General features: G+C 45.4%; 1 protein-coding gene across 3 annotated transcripts in view; it reads right to left on the reverse strand.

Annotated features, from left to right (window-relative positions):
• SMC1B (structural maintenance of chromosomes 1B) overlaps positions 1-17,915 on the reverse strand; it is an 86,335-nt gene that overhangs the window by 57,387 nt on the left and 11,033 nt on the right. For all 3 annotated transcript variants that reach the window (XM_066590208.1, XM_066590206.1, XM_066590209.1), the window contains exons 3-9: positions 15,720-15,832; positions 13,648-13,851; positions 10,320-10,558; positions 4,011-4,269; positions 1,632-1,772; positions 1,462-1,544; positions 1,140-1,347 (exon numbers count right to left, since the gene is read on the reverse strand). In XM_066590208.1, coding sequence (XP_066446305.1) covers positions 1,140-1,347; positions 1,462-1,544; positions 1,632-1,772; positions 4,011-4,269; positions 10,320-10,558; positions 13,648-13,851; positions 15,720-15,832 — 1,247 coding nt within the window. The remainder of the gene's footprint in view (positions 1-1,139; positions 1,348-1,461; positions 1,545-1,631; positions 1,773-4,010; positions 4,270-10,319; positions 10,559-13,647; positions 13,852-15,719; positions 15,833-17,915) is intronic.

Below are 17,915 nucleotides of genomic sequence, written 5' to 3' on the forward strand. Positions count from 1 at the left end.
AAATCCTGAAAACATCAACTGTTGGCTGTCCCTGAGGACTGGAGTTGGGGGAACACTGGTCTATAGCATGGCAGAATGAGGGGGAGGAAGTTGCATCCCCCTCCAGCACGCCAACAGGAAGTCCTGCCACCCATCGCATCATGTATAGGCTTACAAGTCAGGACCTCAGGGCAGGCCAGAAATGGCTGGGGTTGTCCGAGACCCATTGGGGGAGGGTGACAGAAGATGAGGGAAGGGGAGAGATGGAGGAGGGGTAGGTGATGAAAGATGAGGGGAGATGACAACATACTTACTTAATGCCGTTTACTCACCTTATCTTCAGCCTCTTCGCTTCAGCTCCACCAGGGCACCAGTAGGGTCACCACTTCAGTAAATGTCACTTAACGATGAAAGATTGCTGGATGTGGGGGAACAGGCAAGAATCTCATGTGACACCATAGCTGGCGGAAAGCAGAGTAGTTAGTGCCGCTCAGTTCCACTTTGTCTTCTTTGAGAAGAAAGTAACAGAATGTCTGATGCAGCACTGTTCGCCCTGCCCTCCTAGGGACAATCTGGGAAGTTAGCGCATCTCTGATTCCTATCTAGAGGCGAAAAACTAAGCTAAAACTGATTTAGCTCAGCGCCTGCAGGAGCAGTATAGCTGGTAGGAGAAACTAACTTTCTTTGCTTAGTGTCTGCCTTCTAAGTAGCAGGAGCTATACCCATGGTCTTACTGTGACCCAATGACATGGACAAGAAAGAACAAATGTATTGCCCTTGACTAGAACAGGAAAAAACACAAAAAAGTAGACAAATCCCAAGATCCTGAAAATTGCAAGTCTTAAGATTAAAAATTAAAGGACATTGTTCAGATATTTAGGAGGCATCCTCATAATCAGCTGGACACTGGGACCTCTTTATTGTTGTATCAGACACAATAGCACTTCTGTATATAAGGCTATACATGATGAGAGTTTAGCCTGAGCTTCAGTAATAGCTATATATCTACAAAAACATCAGTGTTACTGCCCCCTTCTTTCTATTGATTGTTGGGTTTCAGAAGTTGGAGAACCACCAATCACATATCAAAGCAAGTTCCATTAAAAAGAAAAAAAAAAGGCAACTCCTATAAAATATTTTTAGATCTAACTATGCTTTACCACTGAATCGGGATACATTCGTTTCATGCTCTGCAGCATTTCTTCTTTCCTCTTCTGACAGCTTCCTTCATGGTAATCCATTCGGGCATTCTGGAGTTCGCTAACCGTACTGTTCAGTTGCTCGTTGACTTCAGACATCCTCTCCTTTCCGGTTTGAATTTCATTCACAAGCTGCTCCTCCTGGCTCCTGTGCTCTTCCAGTGTCTTACTGTAAAACACTTCGCAGTCATTTTACTACCAGGATCGATAGCAGTAATGAAAGCATTTCCAGGCAGAGAATTAGTATTGTGATGAGGGCTGATGTATGACATTGCATACATACCTGCAACCGTTAATGTAATCTTCTAATTTCCCTACATGTCTGTAGTATTCTTCTATCTGTTCATCGACACACTTCTTATTCCCCTGTGAATGAAACACAAAGTTGTTCTATAAGAGAAAATATCAGAACACGATTCAGGTTTACCAGAGAGAATTATACAACGTATTTACCTCAATTTCTTTTTGTCTCCTCTGACTTATTGTCAGCTTCTCTTCGTTCGCTTTTTGTTCCCACTGCAGTTTTTCTAGTTGCTGCTGCAGAACGGCGCTTTTCTTCCTAGCAGTGTCCTTCAATAAGCTGTACTGCTCCAGCTGTAATGGCAAGCATGATCATATGTATGAAATCACTGGTAAACACAGACTACTATCTCTTTTAGGAAATAATGTCACGAGATGTTGCTCTTCTAACACACAAGATGAGCACTAGTGGGTCTTGTAGCCAAGTAATAGGCAGCACAACACCAGATATAAAAGGTGTCCCTAGCAACCAGTCTGTGTGAAAGTGTAACTAAAAGTTTTAAAAAACATCTCATATGTTCTAGTGACACAGATGATTTAATCAGTGGGGGTCCGAGTGATAAGACCCCCACCAATTGACAAAATGGACAGAAGCACTCAGCTGAACGCTGTGCCTGTTATCAGTGATTGGTGTAGGGGGTCCATAGTCGATCAGCTAAGCACTTCTGCCAGTTCACAATAGTGACAGGTGGGGCATCTCAGCACCCTGACCCCACCAATATGAATTTTTTTTTTACATTTTTTCCCTAGGCAATCTAGGCTATACACGTAGTAATGCTGATAATGAGATTCCCATATCACTATATAGTTATATGATCCCCAGTACCTTTACAAACCTCGATAATCGCCCTATGCAAAAGGTACCTTTATGGCCCTTTTACACGGGATGACACAGTCGGGTAAATGACTGCACGGGCACTGACGACACTGCTAAGGTTCACACTGACGGACTTCATGAACGAACAGGGAGCGGTTTTTGCATGTACACTGCACAATTATCGCTCAAATTAGTTTGTTTGCACAAATTTTGAGTGATAATCATCCCGTTTAAATGGCCCATAAGTTTCACAGCTAAGTATTTGCATTACATCCAACTCTCTTTGAGCTAAACACAATCACGGAATAATCTCCAGTCCAGATAGTGCTACAACAGATCAGTGAAGGTAAGAGCTTTCAGATTTGTATCCTGGCTGTTGGGCTCACTGCAGATTGCCTAGGCAGGATAGATATTGTAACAAATCATCAGCTGTGAGGACGTAAAGATGAACATTTCCATTTACTGGAAGCAAAAGCAAATTGTGAAAATGGTAAAAAAACTGAAAAACAAGCTACTGTTTCCCCGATAATAAGCCCTACCCCTATTTTCGGGTGGGGAGCTTGAAATATAAGCCCCACCTCCGGTAAGAGCGCTGTGAATGGATCAAGCGCCAGCCAATCAAAGCCAGCACTTGATCATTCACAGCCATTCAGTGAATGACATCACTGAATGGTTGTGATCGGTTCATCGAGTGCCGGCTCCGATTGGCTGGCGCTCGATCCAATCACATCACTCTTACCGGAGGGCGGGGTATTCAAAGCCCCATCACCAGAAGAGAATCCCGTCAGCGCTGAAGACTGCAGCCTGCCACAGCGCCGGAGACCAGCCTGAGGGTCATCGACGCCGGCAACTGGGTGAGGATTGCTTTGTTTTTTTTTACCTTATTGCTTATACTCACCTAGCCGACGGCGTTGGTGTCCCTTGATCTGGACCCTGTGCTGCTGCAGTTCTCAGCGATTACAGGATTCTCTTCTCCTGGTAACTGGACTTTGAATACCCCGTCTCCAGTAGGCGCTCGATTAAATCACAGCGCTATCAGAACAGATGCTCGATGAACCAATCACAGCGCTTACCGGAGGGCAGGGTATTCAAAGCCCAGTTAGCAAGAGAAGAGAATCGTGTCAGCGCTGAGAACTGCAGCCTGCAGCAGCGCGGGAACCAGGACGACAACAGATGGGTAACTATAAGACACCCCCAGAAAATAAGACACTGTGCTGATTCGCTGCTGGTTTTGGTGCAGATCTTCAGCTGATATCACCCCTTTAATTTGAATTCAACTGACAGGATGAAATCTACGGCAAATCCACAATATCTGCAACAAAATTCGCAACACATCACAATGTGAACGCACTGAAAGGTTTCATAATATAAGGAGTACGTTTTATAAACCGGAGAAGGATTTCACACAATTTCCAAAATGATGAGCTTTAAGCCTCTCTCACACACAGCGTTGGCAAAACACCACAATTTTACCTCTGTTTTTTAATGCACCCCATCATTGTGATGGGTGATTAGGTGCGTTAAAAAGCACAAAAACACAGCAAAATAGATCAGACAGCACTTGAAAATCGCTGCGTTTGAGCACAGGTCTGAAAGGACCCATTGAAATCAATGGGATCATTCTACTGCGATTACCGCAGCGTAAATCGCAGTAAAAAGCATGTGTGAGCCTTAAATAATAGTAAACTAGAAGTAATAGTGGCTTCATCCATTACCTGACTTTGCTCTAACTCAACATCGACCTGTCTTCTCGCACGATCCTCTTCTACTCTCCTCTCAAATTCTCTCCATGCCTCCTGAATTGCATTGATTTCCATCTCCAGTTCCACACGCTGCTGCTCCAATTTGTTGCAGCGTTTCTCATTATTCTGCAGGGAAGAGTTTGTGGACTCGGACTTCTTTATGTGGTGGGCAGTATTCTCTTTTGCTTTAATGTACTGAGGTCTTAAATTATTTAATGATTGTTCTTGAATTCTTAAAAGAAAAAATATAAGCCGTGAGACCAATCAGAAGACATCAACTATTTAAGTACAAATATACAGTACTGTGTAAAAGTTTTAGGCAGGTGTGAAAAAAAATACTAAGCAAGCATTTTTTTTTTCAAAAATAGAAGTCATCACAGGGGTGTCACAGTGGGGGATAGGGAAGATCGAGTGGCTTTATATGCCGATGATCTCTTGCTTTTCTTGGCGGACCCTGAGGCAACCCTCCCCCATGTGATAAATCTTATTAATACTTTTGGTGAATTCTCGGGCCTTCAAATCAACTGGACTAAATCAGCCCTGATGCCTGTTTCTCGTGAGAGTCGTCTGGGCGATATTGACTCACTTTGCGGCCTCCGGATCTCAAACCAGTTTAAATACTTGGGGTTACAGATAACCAATGATGTGGGAAAGTCTCTAGAGCTAAATGTATACCCCCTCATAGATTTATTCAGGTCTAAGTTTAAAATATGGGGCTCCCTACCGCTCTCGGTAGCGGGGCGAATCAATCTTATCAAACTAATAGTATTACCAAAATGCTTATACATAATGCAGCATGCGCCGCTGCATATCCCGTCCCGCTTCTTTAAATCCATGCAGTCCCTGATGTCTTCCTTTATTTGGGGAAATTCCCGCCCCAAACTACGAATCTCTACGCTTCAGAGGCCGAAGCAAGACGCGGGCGCTGCCCTGCCAGATTTGTTCCTTTACTATGTGGCAGGCCAGCTAATTCACTTGAGAAGCTGGCTGAGTGATGACCCTCTCCCCAACTCTGAGGCGCATCTGGCACATTATCTTAAAATCCCTAGATTGTGGCCCCTGCTGGAATCTCCTTCTACCCTAACAGGCAAAATGCTACCAATTCATAGGTTGGCCTCTCAGGTCTGGCGGCAGGCCAAGTCAATTGGCAGTTTTATGGACATAATAGCTGACACTCCCCTTTGGCGTAATCATGGGCTCCCAGAATTACTCTGACTGGAGGACGCCCACATTTGGGAACAATATGGCATCTGGACCCTGGCAGACCTCTATCCACAGAACACCCTGTCCTCATTTGAGCAGCTACAAAATAAATATGATCTGCCCCGTTCCCATTTTTATAGATTTCTCCAGGTCAGACACGCTTTAGAGGCGCAGTTCCCGCCACCCAGACCTGCTATTTCTCATTACCCCTTAATAGGCATCCTTCGCTCCCAAGGCCCCCGGGGCCTCATATCGGCACTATACTCCCACCTCATCTCAATACGAGCCTCTCAGGATATACCCTCTGTCCTAACAAAATGGAGGACACTGATACCGACACTAACAGACGATACGTTCCAAGAGCTCCTGGAATCTCCTCTATATGTATCCCCAGCAGCCAATAATAAAATGATCCAGCTGCATATAGTGTATCAGGGTTATCTCACTCCAGCGAGATTGTACAGAATGGGCAGAATACAGTCTACAAACTGCATTAGGTGTTCCTGCGAATATTCAGATTTCTGGCACATGATGTGGGAGTGTCCTGTTATTGAAAGTTTCTGGGGGGAGGTCACAGGTTTCCTCTCTGAACTTGTGGAAGTCCCTGTTCCACCGAGCCCAGAGATCTGCTTATTTGGAATACTAGATGAAGAAAGCTGGCAACACCATAAAAAGATTTTTCTGAGGGAATCTTTGTTCCTTGCTAGAAAAACGATTGCATTGCGGTGGATGGATCGTAAGAACCCCTCACTCTCAATGTGGAGGAAGCTGGTCAATTCGGTGGTGCCATACAATTATATAGTCTACAAGGGACGCAAGTGTCCTGAGAAATTTGATAAAGTGTGGGGTCTGTGGTGCGATTCCCCCCTCACGTTATATTCACCACAATTAATGGCTTCATCCATTCTGGAGCTCAGACGTGCCCCATAGTGGATACATGTTCTGGAGCGGGACCTGTGGCCTCGGAGATTTGGCTTCTGTGTACCTGATCAGGTTTTACAGAATTAATGTGTTATTTATGTTGTACTGCATTGACTGAACTTCTATACCAACCTAATTATACAGTGATGTGTATTATCTACGTGCTGCACCTTCCTGCGATTGTAAGTTTCTCTATGCTATTTAATTTTCAATAAAACGAGTTTAAAAAAAAAAAAAAATAGAAGTCATCTGATTGACCCTTAATTTTTTTTCTGCAGCAAGACAGCGACCCCAAGTATAAAGCCAATGTCATTCAGCGTAAAGAACAAGGAGTCTGGGAAGTGATTTGGCCCACACAGAGCCCTGATCTCACACCATCTAGTCTGTCTGGGATTACATGAAGAGACAGAAGGACCTGAACAAGCCTACATACTCAAAAGATCTGTAGTTGGTTCTCCAAGATGTCTGAAACAACCTCCATGCTTCAAAAACTGTGTGCAAGTGTACCTAGAAGAATTGATGCTGCTTTGATGGCAAAGGGCAGTCTCACCAAGTACTGATGCAATTTAGATTTCTCCTCTGTTCAGTCACTTTGCATTTTGTTAAAAATCGACAAAAACACAAAACTACAAACACTTATATATTTTTTAAAGCATTCTTACTTTGCAGCATTTTATTTCACACCCGTCTAAAACTTTTGCTAGCATCGCAGCTCCTCCATATGCCAGTGTATGTACACTATAGCGCATGTCGCTCATAAGGCTATTCAACCTCTTATTGTGGAATGCCTCTGCAAGGAATAGTGCAGCAGGCTGTGCTACTCAATGGAGCTAAATAAACGCCTACCGATGTATATCAGCTTAAGGGTGCATTCACACGAACGTACATCGGCTCTGTTTTCACGCCGAGCCGATATACGTTGTCCTCGTATGCAGGGGGGGGGGGGGGGGGGATGGAAGAGCCAGGAGCAGGAACTGAGCTCCCGCCCCCTCTCTGCCTCCTCTCCGCCCCTCTGCACTATTTGCAATGGGGAGAGGTGGGACGGGGTGGGGCTAATTCCCGGCCCTTAGCCCTGCCCCCGTCCCACCTCCTCTCATTGCAAATAGTGCAGAGGGGCGGAGAGGGGGCGGGAGCTCAGTTCCTGCTTCTGGCTCTTCCATCCCCCCCCCCCCTCCTGCAGAGAGAGACAACGTATATCGGCTCGGCGTGAAAACCGAGCCGATATACGTTTGTGTGAATGCACCCTTAGAGGGGTTAAAAGGATACATTTTTGACTTTTGGTCGGGTAAATGGGGGACTATGAATACATTTGACATATGAGCCAAGTGTTTTTCCAGCACATGCCCCAAAATGACACTGCAATCATAGTATGAATTTAAACTTAGATGACCGCACCATCCTTAATTAATAAATAAACGACAAGTGAATAGTGATTAGCGAGTACCTTCCCGCTCGAGAGAAAAGGTTCGGCTGCCGGCGGCAGGCAGGGAACGGTGGGGGAGAGCGGGGGGATCCCTCCCCCCCCCCTCCGCAACTCACCTGTCACCCGCGCCGGCAGCCAAACCTCTTCTCTCGAGCGGGCAGGTACTCGCTAAGGGCAATGCTCGAGCAATTGCCCTTAGCGAGTATGCTCGCTCATCTCTACAAGTGAACAAATAGTGCACAATGGCCGCGCGTTTACACGTAACGGTTATCACGCAAATTTCTTTGTTTAAACACATTTTGAGCTATAATCGTTGCATGTAAATGGGCCTTCAGTGTCCAGACCTATTGATGCACTAAATTAGTGTGTTCCCAGCCGCCTGTCTCCACGCTATTGCCATATATTAGTGCTTACAGATCTCTCACAGTGCAGCGTCCATATTTAGTGGCGCCAGTACAGTTATAAAGTCCACACAGAAGTCATAGCCCTAATTTGTTTGCCATACAAAGCGTGACACCAAAAATAATCCCACAATGTTCTCGCAGACTAGTCGCTATAGTACTGCGTGGAAACATGGACCGAGAAACAGAGCCAGCTGCGGACTCGAAAAAGGAGCAGTTTTAGCTCCGAAACACATTTGTTTGTCAATAAATATTTACTTCCTAGAAGTACTAAGGATTCACAATTTCCTTACGATCTCCACTTATTGACTACACATAGAAGTCCTCTTCAGACGTAATGCCTTCTACATCCATATATTCGTTTGGTGCCCGAGTCTCTTTTTCCCGTCACTGGTAGTTTCCATCTGGCGCACTTTTATTCCCTAGACTCTCTGCTTGCATTAGCTCTCCTTGGATGCCCCTTGGGACTGGGTGTCACTCACCATGAGCACTTTGTCTACATACACACAGTAGCAACTACGTAAATAATTCTTGTAGGCTTTTCCACTTGAGGAACTGGCTGCAATTAATCTGGCTCTACCCAAAGAAGCGCTAACCAACCATAATGAGAAAGGGGTGACTGGGGAAAAATACCCAGCAAAAGGGGATGAAGCGGAGGTTAACAACTTGTCACCAAAAGGGGTCAGAAGAGGATGTCAGGAATCATCCTGGCCAACAGGTGCTGCACAGTCAAGCAACTTGTTCCTTAGAGTTAGGATATCCATTACTTTTTGATCAGAATGGATCTGACATCTGGGACCCCACTAAACTTCAGAATGAAGTGGCCATGGTATTGATTCAGACGATTCTACATTTCTGTTGCACAGTGCTTATGGGAGCTCAGAATTTGGCAAAAACAGCATGAATCAGTGACCCCTTCCAGGTTGGTGAAGTAATGGTGTGCGGAATGTTTTCTTGGCTTACCCCCCCGATACCTGTGGATGGAGGCCACAACGAACTTTTGCAATACTTTAAGTCAAATATGTCAAACACAAGGACCCCCGGCCATGAATTAAAGACTAAGGGGATTATCCAGGCAGCGCCCGCCGGGATACACCAGGGTCGGAGCAGAAGTCACTGCTCCATCCCCTGGGCAGTGGTCGGAGCTCATAATTGCAGGCACAGTTTTCACTGAAATCAATGGGACCCCAGCCTGCAATCACAAGCATAGCTTCCATTGACTTCAATGAGAACTGCGCTTGCAATTACAAGCGCTGACAGCTGCACAGGGGTCAGAAGGAGTGCTTTTGCCCTAACCACAATATATCAGGCGGGCGCTGCCTGGAGAACCCCTTTAAGGGAATTCTACTCACCCCACCTGTAGCTCCGGTCAGGTGGTGCAAGTGGGGTGAGCGTAAGCACATTTTGGTTATACAAATACACTGCATATTTGCTAGACCAAGACTGGTTTACGCCTGCGGTTTTCAGCCATTCTGGCATGTTTTAAGGTTCGCAAATACACTGAATAATTACACATGCAAAAAAAGAATACAGGCAGACCAATTGAAATGGTCATGGCGTGAAAATATACGCTTATGTGAACGAACCCATTTAAATCAATGGGTTCTATTCACTGTGTATTACACTTATGCGAACGAGCCCTTACTAGACAATTACGATTGGCCCTTTGAAGGAGACCATATGGGCTTTTTCACACAACCATATGCGTTTTTTACGGTCGGCTGTACACACCGTGAAAAAATAAATAAATAGCAAAAATGAAATATTGCCGCAATCGAGGTCAGAATTTTAGCAATTCACACAGGCGGGCGCTCCACATCAGCAAAACAATCCGGTGCAAAGCAGAAATCTATCGATCGTCAGAAATCCTTAGAATGACTACTAATGCTTAAATAGAGCCAGCTGTACACCGAGTAACTGCATCCTTTTTCCCCCCATTTCCATAGAAGTCTATGGGAGCTTCCTGCATATCCCGGCAAAGGAAAGGGCAAGACCTATCTTTTGACAGAGCTTCTAAAGTCAGGAACTGAATACCGATGTGCTATTTTTCCCAGGACAACTTTTTTAGGTGTCCAAAAATTATTCATTTGAATATATTCTAATACGTTGGAATCCAAAGCTTCAGATGATCGCAATTTTTTGACGCAGCTACATAGCTGCATACATACGGTCATGTAAATAAAGCGTAAGGCTGATGTAGCCCTGGGTGAAAATGAGTTTGACACCCCTGCTTTAAATCAAAGGGGGTCCAACACATTACTAGATGGAGCTGTCTAATAAAACGCCTATGACAATTCATATTACCGGGGTAACAGTCAGCTCATATGCGCTTACTTTATTTCTTTTTCGATCTGCTGCAATTCTCTGCTCGCCCTTCCCAGATCCTTCTTTGCTGCCTTCAGTTCAGACTCACAATGTTCAAGCTGCTCTTTTTGGCTATTAGTATCGACCTGTTTTTCTTCTAAGCTCCTCAATAAAGATTCCAGCTTATTCTTATTGTAGTAAAGTTGAAACAGCTGGAGCTTCACTTTGCTGCCACGTACTTGCTGTTGTAGTTTCTTGTAAATGTCTGCCTGCAGATATGCCAAAATATTGTGCAACCAATTCAAGAACAGAGGCAATACAGCGTATATAGTGTAATAATCCTCATCCTTTGCTATAGTAATAAGTTCCACAAAGGGTTGTCTGACAATACAGTTTTCCTAAGAACATTTACTATTTCCTGCTCCGAGTCCAATTTCCCAGTATGGGACTATAAATTCTGTTGCATTGCTGTAGTGTAACTCCCATTCATCATTTGATGGAAAGGTTTTCCTACACAGACCAGGAGTGCATTACATCATTTCTTTGTATGTATATCTCTCTCTTCCAGTCTGGAGTCAGTCGGGCTGCAGAGCAGGTGGCTGGGAATGACGCTATGAATGGAAAGAGTGAAGGGAGCACAGGTTGTATCAGTGCTGCACCCCTTTCAATCTCAGGATTAGTGGGATCTCAGAAGCGGAGCCCTTACTGCCCATAAATGTTGGCAGACCCTAGTGATATGCCATGACTTTAGAAGATGTGAAAACCCCTTTAATGGAGTTCTTCCGTGAAAAGTATTATCCCCTATTCCCCGTATGACGGCTGGACCAAAACAGAGTGCCATGGAAAGAATAGAGCAGTGGTCACAAGTATGCACAATCTCTCCATTCATGTCAATGGGACAGGTGGAAATTGCCAAACGTTTGTCCTTGGCTATCTGACAGTGCCAATGTAATGAATGGAGTGGTAGTGTGCACAAGTGACTACCACCCCATACATTCAGGGATACTCAGGATCCTCATTCTCAGGATTGAGGGAGATCCCAGCAGTTGTACCCCCATTAATCAGATAATTATCCCCTATTGCAGGGTTTCCCAACAGGTAATGTTTTCAGGATATCCTAAAGTAAGAACACCCATGGCAATGTCTGATGCACTGATAATAATTACATCACCTTTGCAACACTGAGGAAATCCTGAAAACATGACCTGTTGGGGTGCCCTGAGAGCTAGAGTTGGGAAACACTCATCTATCCTGTGGACAGGAGAGAAGTACCGTATATTCCGGCGTATAAGGCGACGGGGCGTATAAGACGACCCCACAACTGTCACCTTATACGCCGGGAATACAGCGGAGCAAAAAAAAAAAAATCATTGCTCACCTCCCCCGGCGTTCTGTGGCACTGCTGCAGGATGTCGCTCCCTCCTGGTCCCCGGCAGAGCATTGCTTTCTGAATGCGGGGCTTGAAATCCCCGCCTCCAGAAAGCTAATACTGTGATTAGCTAACACACGCCGTCAGCCAATCACAGCCATTCAATGACATCATTGAAAGCTGTGATTGGCTAAAACACATGTGGCTTCAGCCAATCACAGCCATTCTATCACTGATTTTTTTTTCCATTTTTTAGTTTTATTTTGGGTAAAAAGCTAAAAAAGTGTTTTAAAATGTATAGTTTATTTTTAAAATTAGTATTACACTAAAATAAAGTTTGGGAATGGGTTACTCATTTTGTTTCGGACGTTTTGATATATAATTTGTATAGTTTTGAATTACAGGGGGCATATGGCGACTGTTTTGATTGGCATCAGTGATGGGTCATTTCTTTTATGTATATTTTTGTTTTATATTACATTTTTTTAAACTTTTTTTGTATTTTTTTCACAATCTATATCATCCTTATCGTCATAAGATCTCTAAGGGACATTCACATTATTTATTTCACACTTTTCCACTGCAGCTGGGGCATCCATAGAAGACACATCCATAGAAGACCCAGTTACAGAAAAAAACATCTTCCTGTAGTGACAATAGTCACTAACTGAGCTGATCAGGGTCTGCTTCGACCCTGCAGCTCTTCTGTGACAGTACACCCAGCAGTCCCGCGATTGCTGGGTTGCATAGTGAAAGCAATAGTTCCACTTTCAGTCTTCAGTACATAGTGCTCATTCAGCGCTATGTAGCCTGAAAAGGAGAAGGCAGAAGCAGTTAGAAACTGCTAGTCTTGGTCCTTGGCTGTGTCTGACAGCTGAGGACCCGACTTGCTTTACTTCTGCGCCGTACTTCCGCTAGCAGCTGAGATTAAAGCCCAGGACCCAGCACTGTAAATTTATCCCGCTTGGACCTTAAGGGGTTATTTACTGGATAGGAGATAAATGTCTGATCACTGAAGGTGCAACCGCTGTGACCCCCAGCGATCCCAAAAATGGCGCACCTCAAATGCACGTGAACAGAACATCGGTGTGCATGAGTGATCACTGCTCCCTTCACTTTTATGGAATGGCAAGAGATAGCCAAGTGCACCTCCCTCCTCCTATCCATAAAAGCAAATGGAACAGTGATAACACATGCACACCTCCGACCCACCTCCGGAGGGGCATTTGGCATCCACCACTCGGGATTGCTGGGGGTGCCAGCACTTAGAACTGCAGTGATCACACATTTATCCCAATGCCGTAGATAGGGAATAAATGTTTGAGTAGGGAAACCCCTTTAATGATGGAACATACAGCACTCTCCCCAAACACAGATAACATAGCCACACAGTCCTCTCTGTCCCAGCCAAGCAGTGCTGAGATCAGTACAGAGCACCTGAACCCAGTATGCACATCATCTTCAGTTACCTTATCCCCTCCACTACCTAAGACCACCGGCAGAAGTCTTCGTTTGCTGAAATACTTTATGGTCCAAAAATGATATCATTTTATTACTAAAACTGTATTCTCTGCTTTGTACTATATAGTATAAAACTTCCAGCATACATGGTGTAACAGCTGTCTAGTCTTAAGGGGGGTTTCCATGAAAATACTATTCATAATGTATACTCAGGATTTCAACAATAGTTGATCGGCCTGAGGCCGCTGCTCAGGAACCCGGCTGATCAGCTGATCGGGCGCCCACTGACAGTATCAGTATACACTGTTCCAGCCTATTTGATGGCCAGCGCTTGAAACTGCAGTTGCAGGTTTCGTTGAAATCAATGGGAACTGCACCTGCAGTTAAAAACGTAAGCCACTACACCAGTGTGTACTGGCACTGTCAGTGTGCAACAGACCAGCTTCCAGGTTCCCAAGGGGCGGGCCTCAACCAACCAACTATTGATGATCTAGCCTGAGGATAGAACCCCTTTAAAAAAAACCCTACCTCTTCCTTTTCTAGTTTGGCTTCCTTTCGCTCCAATGCTGCATTTTTCTTCTTGTTGTAACTGAACTGTGCATCTTCGTCAGCCTGTGACATCATTTTCTTCAGTTTTTCATATGGTATAGCAAATTCTAAGGAGTTGCTTATCTGCTCAAAAAGATGAGTTCTTTCTTTCGGCTTTTTCATTGCAATAGACTCCACCTCGCCCTGGCATTACGATAGAATATGAAGGTTAAATAAGGAGGGACGTCATGCACACAGGAGCCACAATCCCAGCCTGTGATGTAGACAAACTCCAAGCAACAGTGAGAATGGGCTCAACTTGAATTCTCAGTGCTTATTCACACAACCTTGATTTCACCGTGTATTACGCACGAGATGCACGGCCATGTGATACGCGCTGAATGGAATCATTGAAAGTAGATGGACTCTTATTAGAGATGAGCAAACGTACTCTGTTCGAGTGTTTTTGGACTCGAGCACCGCTTTTTCCGAGTAACTGACTACTTGGACGAAAAGATTCGGGGGCGCCGGGGGTTGCAGAGGGGAGTGGGGGGAAGAGAGAGAGCTCCCCCCTGTTCCCCCCGCATCTTTTTGTCCAAGTAGTCAGTTACTCGGAAAAAGCGGTGCTTGAGTCCAAAAAAAAACACCCGAACCGAGTACGTTCGCTCATCTCTAACTCTTATTGATCCATTCTCATTAGCGTGTAATCACTGCATGTAGATACGCTCGTGAAAAAGATCGCGACATGCTCTATTTCATCGTGTATCATGCAGGGACAGCCCTGTACTTTTCTATGGATAGCGTATGCAACGCTGTCATATGCAATACGGTGAGTATGGGCAATGATACACATACAACCTTGCTATAGACAAGAGTGGGGAATTTAAAAAAAAAAAGGTTACACTGCACATTACAGCGTGTGCAAAATACAGCGTCATGCCCAGTGCACTTGCTGTCATATGCAGCGATAGCAACTCAGCGCCCGGCTCCACAGTCCAGTTAAACGCTGCGTGATCCACGTATGGTTTTACGCATACGGCAGCGTGAGTGAAACTTTAGGGTTCTTTTAACACGCCACAATTATCATGTGAATCGTTTTTAGATTTGAGTGGTTTGCACAATAGTTGTTAGGTGTAAATGCATGCGGCAACAATCAGCTGTAAATACATTATTGCTCAATGGATCTTTCATGCCGAGTCTATTCACATGGTGTTTGTAGTGTCTGTTAGGTGCATCCATGGGGTCCCATTCACCCAACAAAGTGTCGTTGTAGCCGGTGTCAGGCTGGGAATACGGCGGCATGCCTTCTCAACTCTATTTAACAGCCTAGTTGAATATTCCATACAGAGGCAGTATACAGTTTTAAACGATGAAAGTCATACGCAACTCTATGCTCATACGCAACTCTGTAGTACGCAGAAAACGTGTGAATTTTGTTACCCCTTAGTTAGTGGGGCCCTAAAAAAAACCACAGCATCGCATCTCTCCGGAAAAAAAAATAAATCGGTTTTAATCAGCACTTGAATTCCTCATAGAAAAAAAAAAAGTAACGCTCTAAAGAATCTTCTTTTAGAATTCTGCATTGTGCTGTCCATCCCTCCATTATTCCTCCTGGAAGTTAACAGCTGACAGTTATCCTTTAGCTAGGGACACACCCGAATGACAAGTGGAATAATAAGTGTCTGATTACTGGGTTCCCCAAGATAACTAGAATGAGGTTCTTGAGCCCCTGTTTCTCCTCACTGCATGAGAACAGTGAGGAGGAGTTTGATGAAGAGGTAGTCACACATGTGCCCTGCAACAACTTTCAATGCCTATGTGCCTGGCAGATAGCTGTATTGAAAATTAGCCCGTGTGAATGCAGCAATACTAAGCCACTGGGGGTAGGCGCATTCCCCTAGGGCAAAGATTCAGTTTGCTACCCTGTCACTGAGGCCAAGGCAGAGTGGCTTCTTGTGCCCCTTAGTAGATAGCCCACCAGCTACGACAAATATGTCCCCAAATGAAGGGACGCAAAACTGTGTCAAGCATCAGTGACTAATGTAAAAAAGCGGAGCTGCTTATAACCTTACCTGAAACACTAGACAGTTTCTGGCCTTTACAATTATTCCAATTGTTTCTAGGTGCGAGACATACTCTGCGCGTCCCACCTGCTCATTATTCAGCCGGTAGTCTGAAGAGTTCCCTAGAAACACACTTTACCATTACTATATGTTATAGTTAGATGCGACCTCACTAACATCATTCATCAACTCTAAATGGATAGTTCTATGGAATCAAATACACCATCACAGACGGACGTGAAGGACTGGAGACGGTTGATGTTGAGCGCTGAAGTTGCGCATGTCACCATAAAGTTCATATGACAAAAAAAGTTACATCTCTACCACAGAACTGAATCGGTGAGACCGTGGAGCTTTAAGGGTGCGGATTGTGACATTGATCTTCAGCAGATGCAACTCTTTCAATTGCAGGGATGAATTCTGCTGCGGATTGGAAACACAATTTGCATCAATGTTGGGGTTTTGAAGCAGATTTTCCACTGTGGAAAATACACACCGATTCTTCTACATGTGAACAACCCTAAGGCCGGCTGCAGACGGGCAGGTCGGATCCGGCGGCGAGGATTCTCGCCGCGGGACCCAACCCGGGCGCCTGCAGGGACCAGCGCACACTCACCCGCGCCCGCCAGCTCCGGCTGTTTGATGTGCCGGCTTGCCTCGCAGCTGGCGCATGCGCAGACCGGAGCCGGCGGCGGGTGAGTGACATTTCTGTGCGGGGCTCGCTGAGCCCCACACAGAAATAGAGCACGCCGCGATTTGTTTGCCGCGCGATATTTCTCGCGGCCATCTGCATACGATTGCGTTTGTTAACGCAATCCTATGCAGGCTTCCAGCGGCGGAAATTCCGCGGGAAATCCCGTCGCGGAATTTCTGCTCGTGTGCAGGCGGCCTAAGGCTGGGGTCACACAGGGCGAAATGGCCACGGAATCTCCATGCAGACTGCGGTCACTCGGCAAGATTACTGCAGGATTTACGCTGTGTGACCGCAGCCTAAGGGTGCCTTTACACGTCGCTGATTTGCTGCAGATTTTGCTGTGATCTGCTACAAATCTGTGGGGTTTGAATGCAGCCTATGGGTACGTTCACACAGGGCGGAAATTATGTGGATTTTCTGCTGTGGAAAATCAGCATCAAAAAGAGAGGACTTTGTACTTACCGTAAAATCCCTTTCTCATCACGTTCATTGGGGGACACAGCCAAGACCGTAGGTATAGCTACTGCCACTAGGAGGCGACATTAAGCAAAAATAGCGTTAGCTCTTCCTGCTAGCTATACCCTCTCCTGCCGGCACCAGGCTAATCAGTTTGTATGCCAGCAGTAGGGGTAGCCACGCAGGATATGAAGAAACAATAATCAACAATATGACAGTTACAACTGCAACCAAACAGCACCACGTGCAACTTACAAGAACCAAGTTACCAACCAGGACGCTAAACACGTCATATAAACATAACATGGGTGGGTGCTGTGTCCCCAATGAACAAGACGAGAAAGGGATTTAACAGTAAGTACAAAATCCTCTTTTCTCACTTGTGTCACCGGGGGCCACAGTCAGGACCGTGAGACGTTCCAGAGAAGTCCCTCGAGGGCGGGAAAATGATGGGAACATGTGGTTAGTTTACAGCTGTCTGTAAGACTCTTCGACTGCGAGAGGCATCCACTAAAGCAAAGGTATGCACACGAGAAAACGTAGAAAAAGGGTCTAGTCTGTGCAGTGCCCTTCTCTCGCGTGAACCGTGGAACGACAGAATGACGACAACACGATGTCCTCGTTGAGATGGAAAGCTGACACCACCTTGGGGAGAAAAGATGGGATTGGATGCAATACTACCTTATCCTGGTAGAACACCATGAACAGTGGCTTTGCTGACAGCGCTGGAATTTCAGAAACCCGACAGATGGAGGTAACTGCTACCAGGAGGGCCACCTTCCAGGTCAATTGTCGTGCTGGAACCTCCCTCAGCGGCTAGAACGGATGAGCCTGCAATGTGTCCAGCAGAAGGTTTAGATCCAAAGGTGGTCCCGGGGAATGGTACGGAGGTGCAGCATGTGCGACTCCCTGTTGGAAAGTACGCACTGCTGACCTAGATGCCAGAAGTTGCTGAAAAAGGACGGACAAGACAGATATCTGTTCCTTGAGGCAACTAAGGCTGGAAAGAAAGGACAGGAGGCGAGACAACGAAAAATGCATAGGGTGAACCCCCC

This window comes from Eleutherodactylus coqui, chromosome 2 (genome assembly GCF_035609145.1).
Source record: "Eleutherodactylus coqui strain aEleCoq1 chromosome 2, aEleCoq1.hap1, whole genome shotgun sequence".
Lineage (NCBI taxonomy): Eukaryota > Metazoa > Chordata > Amphibia > Anura > Eleutherodactylidae > Eleutherodactylus > Eleutherodactylus coqui.